General features: G+C 43.3%; 1 protein-coding gene across 4 annotated transcripts in view; it reads left to right on the top strand.

Moving 5' to 3' along the window:
• The first annotated feature begins 12,396 nt into the window (after positions 1-12,396).
• The window catches only part of LOC112258959 (potassium voltage-gated channel subfamily H member 6-like), a 36,225-nt gene continuing 32,503 nt past the window's right edge, over positions 12,397-16,118 (top strand). For 2 of the 4 annotated variants that reach the window (XM_042307126.1, XM_042307125.1), the window contains exons 1-2: positions 12,397-13,056; positions 15,700-15,930. In XM_042307126.1, coding sequence (XP_042163060.1) covers positions 12,981-13,056; positions 15,700-15,930 — 307 coding nt within the window. In that variant the 5' untranslated portion in view covers positions 12,397-12,980. Of the gene's footprint in view, positions 13,057-15,039; positions 15,264-15,699; positions 15,931-16,118 lie in introns of those variants that run through there. The other 2 variants (XM_042307127.1, XM_042307128.1) reach the window with 2 other exon arrangements.

Genomic DNA, 16,118 nt, shown 5'->3' with positions numbered 1-16,118 from the left:
TCTGCCCAGGACCCTACAGAAGCACATAGACAGTATATTCTCTCACAGACAGGGTCAGACTGTAACACTCTGTTGAATGATCTAACAACCTATTCACACGTTCAGCCCTCAAGGACCCTTCACTTCACTCCCTGCCCAGACTCTCTGAGTCTTTCTGTAAGGACAATGACTCAAACAGAGATTATATAAGTGCTCTCAGTGCCCCCCCCCACACACACACACAACCTCACCATACACACTGCTCTCTGGGCCCCTTCTGACAAACAGCCAGAAAGGAGTTGAAGGAGGAAACATGCGTACGTGTGTATGTATGTGCTGGGCAGGTATATAGGAGTCCCAGTCACGCAGAGGCCATCCTTTGCTCATTGTACAGCTAATGTATTTCTGTGTGTTAGTGTGTGTGTAGGAGGGAGGAGCTATAGGAGGACAGGTTCATTGTATTGGCTGGAATGGAAAAATGGAACTGCGTCAAACATGTGCTTTCCATATGTTTTATGTGTTTGATACTGTCCCATTTATACCATTCCAGCCATTACAATGAGCCCGCCACTGGTGTGTATGTGCCCATGTGTATGTGTGTTTGTGTGTGTGCAGTGCAGTGCAGTACTGTAGGGGAGCAGGTTGAGAGCTTCAAGTTCCTTGGTGTCCACATCACCAACAAACTATCATGGTCCAAACACACCAAGACAGTCGTGAAGAGGGCACGACAACGCCTATTCCACCTCAGCAGACTGAAAAGATTTGGCATGGGTCCTCAGATCCTCAAAAAGTTCTACAGCTGCACTATCGAAAGCATCCTGACTGACCGCTAGGCACTACAGAGGGTAGTGCGTGCGGCCCAGTACATCACTGGGGCCAAGCTTCCTGCCATCCAGAACCTCTATAACAGGCAGTGTCAAATTGCCAAAGACTACAGTCACCCTAGTCATAGACTGTTCTCTCTGCTACAGCACGGCAAGCGGTACCGGAGGGCCAAGTCTAGGTCCAAAAGGGTCCTTAACAGCTTCTACCCCCAAACCATAAGACTGTTGAACAGCTAATCAAATGGCTACCCAGACTATTTGCATTGCGCCCCCCCCTCTTTTACGCTGCTGCTACTCTCTGTTTATTATCTATGCATACACACTTTAACTTTACCTACATGTACATATTACTTCAATTACCTTGACTAACCAATGTCCCCACACATTAACTCCGGCACCCCCTGTATATAGCCTCCACATTGACTCTGTACCGATACCCCCTGTATATAGCCTCCACATTGACTCTGTACCAGAACCCCCTGTATATAGCCTCCACATTGACTCTTTACCGATACTCCCCTGTATATAGCCTCCACATTGACTCTGTACCAATACCCCCTGTATATAGCCTCCACATGGACTCTGTACCAGAACCCCTGTATATAGCCTCCACATTGACTCTGTACCGGTACCCCCTGTATATAGCCTCCACATTGACTCTGTACCAGAACCCCTGTATATAGCCTCCACATTGACTCTGTACCAGCACCCACTGTATATAGCCTCCACATTGACTCTGTACCAATACCCCCTGTATATAGCCTCCACATGGACTCTGTACCAGAACCCCTGTATATAGCCTCCACATTGACTCTGTACCAGTACCCCCTGTATATAGCCTCCACATTGACTCTTTAGTCTGTACCAGTACCCCCTGTATATAGCCTCCACATTGAGTCTGTACCAGTACCCCTGTATATAGCCTCCACATTGAGTCTGTACCAGTACCCCCTGTATATAGCCTCCACATTGACTCTGTACCAGTACCCCCTGTATATAGCCTCCACATTGAGTCTGTACCAGTACCCCCTGTATATAGCCTCCACATTGACCAGGTACAAGTACCCCCTGTATATAGCCTCCACATTGAGTCTGTACCAGTACCCCCTGTATATAGCCTCCACATTGACTCTGTACCAGAACCCCTGTCTATAGCCTCCACATTGACTCTGTACCAGTACCCCCTGTATATAGCCTCCACATTGACCAGGTACCAGTACCCCCTGTATATAGCCTCCACATTGAGTCTGTACCAGTACCCCCTGTATATAGCCTCCACATTGACCAGGTACCAGTACCCCCTGTATATAGCCTCCACATTGAGTCTGTACCAGTACCCCCTGTATATAGCCTCCACATTGACCAGGTACCAGTACCCCCTGTATATAGCCTCCACATTGAGTCTGTACCAGTACCCCTGTATATAGCCTCCACATTGACCAGGTACCAGTACCCCCTGTATATAGCCTCCACATTGAGTCTGTACCAGTACCCCCTGTATATAGCCTCCACATTGAGTCTGTACCAGTACCCCTGTATATAGCCTCCACATTGAGTCTGTACCAGTACCCCCTGTATATAGCCTCCACATTGAGTCTGTACCAGTACCCCCTGTATATAGCCTCGCTATTGTTATTTTGCTGCTGCTCTTTAATTATTTGTTACTTTTATTTTATTTATTTTTTACTTATCTATTTTTTACTTAAGTCTTTTCTTAAAACTGCATTGTTGGTTAAGGGCTTGTAAGTAAGCATTTCATTGTAAGGTCTATACCTGTTGTATTTGGCGCATGTGACAAATAAAATAAACATTTGATTTGATGTGTCTATTTAGCCTGGCTCTTGTCAGTGGACTGGCGTGTCTCAGGTCTGGGATGGAGGTGGCCTCGAGCTGAAGGAATTCTGGCTAGATAAAACACTCACTCCACCAGGGTGTGGGCCCTGACGCCTGGCCCACTGAAACTTTTCCAGCCAATCTTTCAGAGGTGGGGGTAAGGACTGGTTACTATTGAAGAGCTTTTTCTCCTCAGCAGCTATACTTACTGTAGAACTACGAAGAGAAAGGGATGACAATGAAGTTATCTAAAGAGTGTGCTTCTCAAAATCCTCCACACTACATCAGTTCCCTTGTTGACCCCAAACATCACTCAACCCTGTACACCCCACCCATGGCTTGTTGACCCCAAACATCACTCAACCCTGTACACCCCACCCATGGCTTGTTGACCCCAAACATCACTCAACCCTGTACACCCCACCCATGGCTTGTTGACCCCAAACATCACTCAACCCTGTGCACCCCACCCATGGCTTGTTGACCCCAAACATTACCCAACCCTATATAAAGCCAGCAGCATACCACCCTACATACCACTGCTTGCTTGCTTCTGAAGATAAGCATGGTTGGTCCTGGTCATTCCCTGGATGGGAGACCAGATTCTGCTGGAAGTGGTGTTGGAGGGCCAACCCCCCCAGGGAAGTGATTGGGGACACTACCCCGTGTAGGGTGCCGTCTTTCAGATGGGACGTTAAACGGGTGTCCTGACTCTCTGAGGTCATTAAAGATCCCATGGCATTTATTGTGAGAGTAGGGGTGTTAACCCTGGTGTCCTGGCTAAATTCCCAATCTGACCCTCAAACCATTCACGGTCACCTAATAATCACCAGTTTACAGTTGGCTCATTCATCCATCTCCCCTGTAACTATTCCCCAGGTTCTTGCTGTAATGAGAATGCGTTCTCAGTCAACTTAACTGGTGGAATAAATAAATACAATCCAACCATGGCTTATGCACTCACAGGGCTCCTGGCAATACAGACCTCTTCATTCCATGAGAGAGGATGTCTAAAATTACCCATTGTTTGTACTCTAATAGTAATTCTAATGAGTATGCTGCTGTCTTCTTTCCCTGACACTAGTGTGTGTTTGTTAGCTCTCTATGCTAACAGAATCCATAATGAGCTCCCTAATGCATTTGTTTGTATCAGCGCAGAACATCAAGCACTCTTTCTCATCAATCACTACTCCAGTACTCAGCTCTTATTATGTAAAGGTACACAGAGAACTAATGCTGGTAATGAGATGCTAGATGTGTGAGCATCATACACATGCCCTATCTCTGTGTTGCAGCCAGCACCCTTCTCCTCTCAGCCCCCTTGTCCTCTCCCCTCTTCACTACACATTCCTGCACTACTCGACCCTGTCACCAAAGGGTCATGGGAAGGCATGTGTGCTTGTTGGTTAATTTTAGCCCTCATTTCATCAAGCCCATTGAGACAAAACACAGAACAAGCATGTCAACCCCTCCACCAAACACCACCACCCTAAAGCAACTCTCTCTGTCTCTTTGATTCTTTCGCAGACTCCATAAACAACTGCAGTGACTTTTGACACACTAAGGCTACATTTACACAGCCTGCCCAATTCTGATATTTTTTTCCACTAATTGCTATTTTGACCAATCACATCAGTCCTTTCACATCAGAGTTTTTTCAGAGCTGATCTGATTGGTCAAAAGACCAATTAGTGAAAGAAATATCAGAATTGGGCTGCCTGTGTAAACTCAGCCACACACACACACACACACACACACACACACACACACACACACACACACACACACACACACACACACACACACACACACACACACACACACACACACACACACACACACACACACACACACACACACACACACACACACACACACACACACACAAAGGCATACATCAGAGCTACAGGAGAGCCCATAATATTAGCTGTGTGATGAGTAAAGGATGGCCTCTGAGTGACTGGGACTCCTATAGACCTGGCACACACACACACACACACACACACACACACACACACACACACACACACACACACACACACACACACACACACACACACACACACACACACACAAACACAAACACACACACGTTACCAAAGGCATACATCAGAGCTACAGGAGATGACAGAGAGACATGTCAGTGACATCCACCGAAAATGATCGGTGGTACTACCCTTAAAGTAATGCAGCAATGCATATGAACACTCTGGACACACAGGCACACTACAGACACAGACACAGACACAGACACGGACACAGACACAAACACACACACACCAAGTCCATTAACACATCCAACTCCAGGCCATCTGACTGTTTAATAGTCACCAGTACCCTGCCCTGCCCTGAACCTTAATCACTGTTACTACCCTGCACCTTTGAGACTGCTGCCCTATGTACATTGTCACTGAACCCATTTCATATGTATATACTGTATTTTAGTTAAGGCTTATCCTATATAACTACTTCCGTACACACCTTTTCTATTCATATACTGTCCATACTGTCTATAAACACACCATTATATCCAGAATGGACTCTGACATTGCTCATTCTGATATTTCTCAATTTATTTGATTTTATTTGGGGGATTTGTGTGTATTTTTTTGTATGTTTAGGTATTACTTCACTGTTTAAGCTAGATACATAAGCATTTCACTGCACCTGCGATAAAATATGCAAAATATGTGTAATCAACCAATCAAACACTAAGTATATCTTTGTTGATGGTATTGACAACTCGACCGATCATTATCAAGAGGACGTAATCAAGAGGTAATACAATAAGGAACTTTAGGTCAATCAATGTTGGGATGATTCATATTACAGTTTCTAACAATCACCTTGGTACTAATTTCAGAACATTGATGTCATTTTTCAAAACTATAGACACTAAACTCACAACTGATGATCAAAATGAACATTTTTCACTTTTTCCAATTGCTTGGATACAATACACATAAAGCTAAGATAATTTCTTCATTGAACTAAAATCACCTGTTCAAAATGACACAACTTAACATCAAAGTATTACCATTTCAAAATGCAATTCACACATTACATCTGAAATGACTGTCTATTAATTTCATTACAATGATCTAATTATCAATTGATGCAACTGCTCAAAATGATAAGTAACTGTTGCATTACTCTTAATGCAGAGTTTTATGGAAACTGACAAACAATATTCCATGTTTAGATCATGAAAGTTTCAGGATAACGAGATCCATTGACACCAATACTGTCGAACATGAACCAATTGGACTACATAATCTATGGATGTAATATTTCATCACCATTCTTTATCAGACACTGTTTTGTATGGTCCCATGTACCACTTTTCCAGACCATGTTTCAGATTTGACATCACTGTAACACTCTCTTTATTAGGTACACCTATCTCGTACTGGGTAGGACCCCCTTTTGCCTCCACAACAGCCTGAATTATTCACGATGTTGTACTTTAAGAGATGCCCTTCTGCACACCACTGTTTTAAACGGCTGTTATTTGAGTATTTGTGGCCTTTTTGTTAGCTTGAATGAGTCTGGATATTCTCCTCTGACCTCTCTCATTAACAAGGTGTACTTGCCCACAGAACTGCCGCTCACTGAATGTGTTTCGTTTATCGCACCATTCTCTGTAAACTCTAGAGACTGTAGTGTGTAAAAATCCCAGGAAGGCAGCTGTTTCTGAGATGCTGGAACCACCATGTGTGGCACCTTGCCCGTTCTAATGTTTGGTCGAACAACAACTACAGCTCTCTATACTCTATATACTGAGTTGCAGGCAGCCACATGATACGCTGTTCGAAGGAGCTATTTGTGTTAACATGCAGGTGTACCTAATAAGGTATACAGGCCCTTGTCATTTTCCAATACTGCCAACTCGTTACTGATGATTGATTTCACATTGTGGTCTGAGTATATAGTGAAATGAGTGGTATCCACCTACAACAACACAGAGATAACATGGAGCCGGCAGGTGATCCAGGTCACAATAGAGGTCAAGCAGTGGGAGGAGGAAGACGAGGAAGACGTGGTGGTCAAAGGAATGGCAGGGGACAAGCACCCCTTCTGAGAGGTGGTTGTGGGCCTCGTTTGAGAGGTGTGGGGGAACGTGGTAGAGGACAAGGCCAAGGAACAAGACAGTGGCAGCAACAGCAGAGAGTGTCCAATGAAATCTGAGCAATAGTTGTAGACCATGTCGTAAATCATGGCATGACAATGACTGAGGCAGCTACAATGATTCAACCAAACCTCAGAAGATCAACCGTGGCCTCAATCATCATAACTTTCCGCAATGAGAACCGAAGTCTTCAGAATGCGCTAAACATTAGGCTACTCTCAATTGTCAAATAACTGTATACTGCATGCCAATGTGTACCACAGAGTAGGTGATGTGACTAAATGTGTTCTTACTGTCATTTTCCCAACAGAATATAGACTAGGCCAAATAGGGGAGGCAGGGGCAAAATTCTGACTGACCAACAAGAACGGGCTGTGGTCAATTTGGTTCGGGACAGAAATGATATTCGCCTTACAGACATTGGACAATGACGACATGTTGAATAATGTGGAAGCCATCAGTTTGCTGACTATTGCCTGCATGCTGAAAAGGCACCAGATGTCTCTAAAACAGCTATACCGTGTGCCTTTTGAAAGAAATGCAGACAGAGTGAAGCAACTGAGGACTGAGTATGTTCAGGCGTGTTCAGTTTCAAGATGCCTGTTGTGAAAAATTCCCCAAAAATGCCACATCATTGTAATCAACAATTCTCTTTCCAAAATGTATTTTTAGAGGGTGATAGAGCTGGATGCTGACGAAAACCATCACAAATTCCTATTTTTGAATGAGTCAGGCTTCAACCTGGCCAAGACAAGGAGGAGAGGTCAGAATTTTGTTGGCCAGCAGGCAACCAACCAAGTACCTGGACAACGTTGGGCCAACATCGCCATGTGTGCGGCTATATTGGAAGATGGTGTGGTGGGACGCAGACCTTGTATTGGATCATATAATGCAGCTCTCCTTGTAACCTTCATTGATGAGCTAAACCAGGTCTGTAGAGCTGATGACGTGACCTATGTCATTGTGTGGGATAATGTCAGGTTCCACCAGGCTCAAATGGTGCAAGCATGGTTTCAGGCCCATCCATGATTTACCACCCTGTACTGACCCCTTACTCTCCTTTCCTTAACCCGATTGAGGAATCTTTCTCCACATGGGGGTGGAAGGTATATGATAGGCTCCCTCACGAACAAGCCACCCTTCTCCAGGCCATGGATGACGCATGCAATGACATCACGGCAGACCAGTGTCCGGCCTGGATTCGCCATGCCCGAAGATTCTTCCCAAGATGTTTGGCTAATGAAATCATCCATTGTGATGTGGATGAGAACCTGTGGCCAAATCCACAAGACAGGGTTGATGGAAATATAGAAGTACAGTAATTAATCCTTTGTTTTGCTTTTTACAGTAAGCCAGCTGAGGAACACTGCAGTTGATGTTTTACTGTATTTTTAAATAAAAATTCTAGCTAATTATTTTTTCTTTGATTCAAAGAAACCTATGTTGTGATTTTATTGTATTTCATCATTAAATGTCAAGTTTTGTTCAACGATTCCACTGTCTGTAGTATTCATCTCTACTAGTCCTTTTACAGTGATGTATTCACGTGTATTACCATAATGAAACATGTATCACATATTTTGTACTACAAATGTTTAATGATTGTACAAAGAACTACACAGTGAAACTATCGGTATCTTGTGTGTGGGTGATCTAAATGAATGTTCCTATGGTATTTCATGACAAATTGTTTATTTGAACCAATGATTCTGCTATTGCATGGTTTCTTTAAAGATATGAATCCACAATGCAATGTTTTGAACATTGGACAGCCTGTGTTACAAGGGATGACTCTTTTGAGTTTTGTGTCTGGAGTTTTGAAAAATGACCGCAAGTTTCTGAAATGTCAAGGCTGTGGGTAACTGGTGAAAGGAGTCAGGCGCAGGAGAGCTGAGATGCGTGGACAAGGTATTTAATACAAGATAACACCAGTATAAACACAATACTACGGTGCGGGAAAAATACCGGAACCACGACATAAACGGGCGTAATAACAAAACCCGGCAACAAAATACCAGCCGTCAGTAACAGCCTGAACAATAGAACAAACACGCACACAAACATGGGGGAAACCAGAGGGTTAAATAATGAACATGTAATGGGGGAATTGAAACCAGGTGTGTAGAAAACAAAGACAAAACAAATGGCTAGAAGGCCGGTGATGTCCTCTCGAACAAGGAGCGAGACCGACTCCGGCGGAAGTCATGACATGAAATTGCTATTTTATTTAACTAGGCAAGTCAGTTAAGAACAAATTCTTAATTACAATGACAGTTTATGAACAGTGGGGCAGAACAACAGATTTTTATCTTGTCAGCTCAAGGATTTGCAGTGTTCTGTCAATATATCTGGTAAAAGAATGGTTAATAAAACAACTAAGGGGTGGGGGTCCAAAAACAAATCCCCCCCCCCCTCAAATTATGTTTTATTTTTCCTGTTTTGAATTTCTCACAATTAAATTGTTTAGAGAAACATCAAAATTGGATGTTCTGAGTCCTAAATCTAACCACCAGGTTACCTGCCGCCCCTGAAATGAGTGTCAAAGTGATTGTAAATACTGTATTCATAAGAAAAAGGGACATATAGACCGGTGGACAGGTACATACAGTTGAAGACAGAAGTTTACATACACTTAGGTTGGAGTCATTAAAACTTGTTTTTCAACCACTCCCCAAATTTCTTATTAACAAACTATAGTTTAGGCAAGTCGGTTAGGACATCTACTTTGTGCATAACACAAGTAATTTTTCCAAATTGTTATACAGACAGATTATTTCATTTATAATTCACTGTATCACAATTCCAGTGGGTCTGAAGTTTACATGCACTAAATTGACTGTGCCTTTAAACAGCTTGGAATATTCCAGAAAATGATGTCATGGCTTTAGAAGCTTCTGTTAGGCTATTTGACATAATTTGAGTCAATTGCAGGTGTACCTGTGGATGTATTTCAAGGCCTACCTTCAAACTCAGTGCCTCTTTGCTTGACATCATAGGAAAATCAAAGGAAATCAGCCAAGACCTCAGAAAACAAATTGTAGACCTCCACAAGTCTGGTTCGTCCTTGGGAACAATTTACAAACGTCTGAAGGTACCACGTTCATCTGTACAAACAATAGTATGCAAGTATAAACACCATGGGACCACGCAGCCATCATACCACTCAGGAAGGAGACGTGTTCTGTCTCATAGAGATTAACGTATTTTGGTACTTTGGTGCAAAAAGTGCAAATCAATTCCAGAACAACAGCAAGGGACCTTGTGAAGATGCGGGACGAAACAGGTACAAAAGTATCTATATACACTGTAAAACGAGTCCTATGTCGACATAACCTGAAAGGCCGCTCAAAAAGGAAGAAGCCAGTGCTCCAAATCTGCGATAACAAAGCCAGACAACGGTTTGCAACTGCACATGTGGACAAAGATTGTACTTTTTGGGAGAAATGTCCTCTGGTCTGATGAAACAAAAATAGAACTGTTTGGCCATAATGACCATGCTTATGTTTGGAGGAAAAAGGGGAAGGCTTGCAAGCCGAAGAACACTATCCCAACCGTGAAGCACGGGGGTGGCAGCATCATGTTGTGGGGACGCTTTTGTGCAGGCGTGACTGGTGCAATTCACAAAATGGATGGCATCATTAGGTAGGAAAATTATGTGGATATATTGAAGCTACATCTCAAGACATCAGTCACGAAGTTAAAGCTTGGTCGCAAATGGGTCTTCCAAATGGACAATGACCCCAAGCATGCTTCCAAAGTTGTGGAAAAATGGCTTAAGGACAACAAAGTCAAGGTATTGGAGTGGACATCACAAAGCCCTGACCTCAATCATATAGAACATTTGTGGGCAGAACTGAAAAAGCGTGTTGCGAGCTAGGAAGCCTACAAACCTGACTCAGTTACACCAGCTCTGTCAGGAGGAATGGGCCAAAATTCACCCAACTTATTGTGTGAAGCTTGGGAAGGCTACCCGAAATGTTTTACCCATGTTAAACAATTTAAAGGCAATGCTACCAAATACTAATTGAGTGTATGTAAACTTCTGACCCACTGGGAATGTGATGAAAGAAATAAAAGCTCAAATAAATAATTCTCTCTACTATTATTCTGATATTTCACATTCTTAAAATAAAGTGGTGATCCTAACTGACCTAAGACAGGGTATTTTTAGTAGGATTAAATGTGAAAAACTGAGTTTAAATATATTTGGCTAAGATGTATGTAAACTTCCGACTTCAACTGTACATATATGGAAAAGCATCTATTCTCCTTAGAAACTGAGACAAGTGTTGTTCGGGAACACACACCCCAGTTTGTCATCAGTGCCTGTCTCTTCTCTGGCACAGATCCCATGTGGGCACTTGAGCCCTCTCCTGTGTCCCCTCAATAATCTCCACCTGCACCTGCTGCCACACTGTAATCATAAAACAAAACTAGTGTCTGTGTGGGTGTGTGCATGTGTGGGTGTGTGCATGTTCAGGCCAGAGGAGGCTGGTGGGAGTAGCTATAGGAGGACAAGTTCATTGTAATGTCTGGAATGGAATAAATGGAGTCAAACCTGGTTTCCATATGTTTGATGTCTTTGATACCGCTCCATTCAATCCATTCCAGACATTACAATGAGCCCGTCCTCCTATAACTCCTCCCTTCATCCTCCACAGGTCCAGGCCCTTGCCATATTGGTAATTAGCATGTAATATAATGGTTAGGTTGGGGCCCTGCTATATACTGTCATCAAAACATACCCAGACTGTGTCTCTTGTTAAGTCGAGGTGCCCTCGCCGTTTCACATAATTTTCTGTGAATCTTCTCCAATCTTCTCAGCCGTCGCCAGTGTTATCAATGACTGGCTCAAGGAGCAGAAGGTTGAAGGAGCTTTGAGACGTGAGACTGGAGAATTTGTACCAATGGTTTGACAGGATGACTTGAGGCATTCTACTTGATGTGTTGATGACACCTTCCAGCCCATGTTAAGTTTTCTCACCTTTATCTGTATCTTTTCTTATCTGCCTCTTGTCACATGACATATCAATGGGCTGTTATTCACCAAGTTGGTTCAGTGGCTGTTTATGAGGAGGGGATGCTGATTCCCAGAATTGTGATCTTGTTTGTCTTTTTTTATTATTAAAGGCCCAGTGTTGTCCAAAACGTGATTTCTCAGTGTTTTATATATATTTCCACCCTGTGACGTTGGAATAAAACTGTGAAATTGTGAAAATGATGACAATGCCCTTTTAGTGAAAGAGATGTTTGAAAAGACAGTCATAGCAAATTCTGTCTTGAGAAATTGCTCTTTGCTAAGAATCTACTTTTGTTTATTTTTGATCATTTTCATTTAAAACAATCACAGTAAGGTACTTAATTGTTACCCAGAAATGATTTGATATTGTGATAAAAACGGCTTCATTGACCATTAACTGTGTGGACACTTATAGTATGAATTCCCCAAACGAAACATGTATGGATCATACACAAACACACTGGACTGATACCCTTCACCCTGTCAATTATTGAGAGGCCAAATAGAGAGAGAGAGAGTGGGGGACTATTTTGAGCGTAGAGACTTGTGTTGTGCAGCGAAGCAGTTGATGAGGGTGTCTCTGCTCACTGTCAAAAAATGGCAGGCGCGTCTGGTGGGATGATGACTCCCCCTGCCCCGCGCAGTGTTTGGTCAACCCTGTCATATGGGGAGGGCATCCGAGATTCGCCAAATAGTAGCTTCTTCTACTGAAACGTAGCGGTTAGGACTTCGATTTACCCCTTTTCTTTCACTTCTCTTTGATCTTGTTGACGGGGAGGGCGGTGTGGGTTTTTCTCCTCTTCATTAGATGATAACGACTGTCAAGGATAGACTAATTCTAGAGCCTGTTTATTATTTTATAGGCAAAGTGAAACGTTTTATGACTTTTATGACTATGAAATACCGTTTTTACACTTTCCTGTGTACCGCACGCAAAAACCGGCTTCCAGTTCTCTCTCCTGTGGAGCGAGCGCCTTTTTTTTATCGCCCTAGCAACTGGTCCTCGCCGCTGCTGCCTTGTGACATTTCCTTGTCGCTTTGCTCACCAGCCATCGCATATTGAATTCGACTTTTTGCACCCGCCTGTATGCGGGGCCATTTTTGCATAGGGTATTTTCCTACTTCGTCTTTAATTTGATTTATTTAAAACTCTGGAGGTTCATGCGTCTGAGAAGTCTCATCTTTCTGCGTCAAAATGCCTGTGAGACGCGGTCATGTAGCCCTCCAGAACACTTATCTGGACACCATTATCCGGAAATTCGATGGACAAAGTAAGTGGACACACTTTACATTATGACTGAAAAAGTAATAACATAATGTGACCATGAGCAAGCTGTTATAACTGTATAATCCCAACAACAAACAATTAGACTGGTTAGAAATGAAAGTGAATGCCTTTTCCATGTAACCTTTCAACCATGCAAAGTGTAATAAAATGTAAAGACAAATGCATTTGTCTAGTGGTCCCTTGTGCCCCCAGTTTCTATTGATCCTAATATGAGTGCTACAAGGCTGTTTCTGTAATCAAGCAGATGATTCAGTTTAAGTCTGTCTGCCTGTCTGCCTGCCTGCCTGCCTGTCTGTCTGTCTGCCTGTCTGCCTGCCTGCCTCTGGCGATACTCCTCCTATTTCGACATTTGATTTACAGTTCAAACTTAGGTTATGTCCGTATGCATGTGCTTAATATGCCAAATTGTCATGTTAATACTATAGGTTTGTGTGTTTAGCATGTCTTTGCACCTGCCTATGTTTTCCACATGTTGCATGAATTCACATGCTGCACTAGATTATATTGCATGAGTTAACATGTTCTCCGTTCTTAAACTGGTCAGACCACTGGATCCTGATAGAAACTGTACATAAATGTCTTTGCTTTACAGAGTTTGCATGTGACCATTAACCTCTACTACACACTCTGTTAGTGCATATAACTGAGTGATATCCTTCTTGAACAGGACCTTACACAGCACGCTTTACACCCACAGTGCCTCTTCATTTTCGTGCTTTTGTCTTGAATTAAATGGTATCGTAGAAACTGCCCCAGAATTTCTTTGCAACCCACTCAAACAAAACATTATTGGTCCATTCAGCAAAGAAGAAATCCAGTTGTTTAAAAAAGAGGAATGGCTCTGATTAGCACTGAACTTCAATTACAGTAGAGCCCTATAACCTAGCTCAGTAGTGCCTATAACCTAGCTCAGTAGTGGCCTATAACCTAGCTCAGTAGTGGCCTATAACCTAGCTCAGTAGTGGCCTATAACCTAGCTCAGTAGTGGCCTATAACCTAGCTCAGTAGTGGCCTATAACCTAGCTCAGTATAGCCCATAACCTAGCTCAGTAGTGGCCTATAACGTAGCTCAGTAGAGCCCTATAACCTAGCTCAGTAGTGGCCTATAACCTAGCTCAGTAGTGGCCTATAACCTAGCTCAGTAGTGGCCTATAACCTAGTTCAGTAGTGCCTATAACCTAGCTCAGTAGTGGCCTATAACCTAGCTCAGTAGTGGCCTATAACCTAGCTCAGTAGAGGCCTATAACCTAGCTCAGTAGTGGCCTATAACCTAGCTCAGTAGTGGCCTATAACCTAGCTCAGTAGTGGCCTATAACCTAGCTCAGTAGTGGCCTATAACCTAGCTCAGTAGTGGCCTATAACCTAGCTCAGTAGTGGCCTATAACCTAGCTCAGTAGTGGCCTATAACCTAGCTCAGTAGTGGCCTATCTCTATGCTACTGTAAGTCTGACTGTGACTACTGTGCCTGTCACTGTAAGTGTTCTTCAGTCACAGTGTGAATGCAGTCTGTTGACCACAGGGGTACGGCTCGAAATAACCCTCTCCACATTAAAGAGAGAAGATGCAATGTTCCACTTTTCACCTCAATTTCATGTTCAAGGATTTCAGCTTGTTTAATTTGCTGTGCTGGCAGGTGACATTTCGGAATTAATTGTGTTACTCTGGGATTTTCAATGCTCTCTGCAGAGGGGTCCTCAGAGACAGACCGATAAGTCCCATCAAACTGATGTCTTCCTTATCTTTGTGTGTGTGTGCGTGCGTAAGCACCCTGCCGGGTGATGCGTGTGCCAAACCACTGCTGCTTAGCAACAATCTGAGACTGGGTGTCTGTGTTCTGAGGCATTGATAATGACTTAGGATAGGATGTACTTTCCACCAAACGGCCTCACCTATTTACTCTACACAGAGGAGCAAGGAGGGGGAAGGGGTTCTGCTTTTTCTGAGTGAAGCTCCACATCGCTCTCCTCATATTTGTTTAAATGGGGAAGAATGAGAGTTGTGTAACTCAGTTTCATGAGGGGATAAAAAGAGGAGTAGAGACAGAGTCAGAGGCACAGATGTTTGAGCAGCTTTTCAACCTAAACTGTACTGATTGAATATCACGCTGTACGACAATATCAGTGTAGCTGATGTGACTTCGAAGGCAATTGTCATTAGCGCTGGAGACAATAGCCACACTCATGAACCTAGGTAAGGACGGCTGAAACCTATTGCAGTATATTATAATCTTGATTGCGGACTGTCATTGCTGAGTCCAGCTGCTCCGTATTAGTCCCTCTGGGGCCATCTTGAATCATTGCGCTGATATGATTTGTGCCGCAGAGGGACAGACTTGATTACTCCAATTTCAACTTGATGTTGAGGGGATTGTGATTAGTTGAATGCGATACTGAAATGAACACAGTCCAGACTTGAATTGGATCTGATTGAGAGACTTCTCCTTGAAATGATCATCACCTGATTATGATGACTGAATGTTTCTGAAATTGGATAAACTTTGATTGTCCGATTTTGCATATTGCATTTGATGTAATAAGCCTTCAATTATAATTGTACTGTAACCACATTCCCACCATAATCGTACATTTTCATATCTGCTCTGACTCTCCCCTTGGTTTCCTCCCAGATCGTAAGTTCCTGATAGCCAACGCTCAGATGAAGAACTGTGGCATTATCTACTGTAACGAGGGCTTCTGCCAGATGTTTGGCTTCTCACGGGCAGAGATCATGCAGCAGTCCTGCACCTGCCAGTTCTTGGTTGGGCCTGGCACCATGAAGACTGCCCTGGCACAGCTGGCACAGGCCCTGCTAGGGTCAGAGGAGCGCAAGGTGGAGATCCTCTACTACAACAAAGAAGGTAAGGAGAAGGTGGAGGGTTAGACTGAGAGAAAGAGATGGAAAGAGCAAGAGAGTCAAAGTGACAACATTACTCCCCTTCTTTATAGTGGGGAGTGCTGTAAAGGTCACATACAGAATATTTTGGTCCCTCCAAGTGTCATGGCTGTCTCCCTCTCACTTGTATATAATGCTACTGTATGATGCAGT

This window comes from Oncorhynchus tshawytscha, linkage group LG27 (genome assembly GCF_018296145.1).
Source record: "Oncorhynchus tshawytscha isolate Ot180627B linkage group LG27, Otsh_v2.0, whole genome shotgun sequence".
In the NCBI taxonomy this organism is placed as follows: domain Eukaryota; kingdom Metazoa; phylum Chordata; class Actinopteri; order Salmoniformes; family Salmonidae; genus Oncorhynchus; species Oncorhynchus tshawytscha.
The sequence above is the reverse complement of the archived record's forward strand: the minus strand, read 5'-3'. Positions and strand labels throughout refer to the sequence as shown.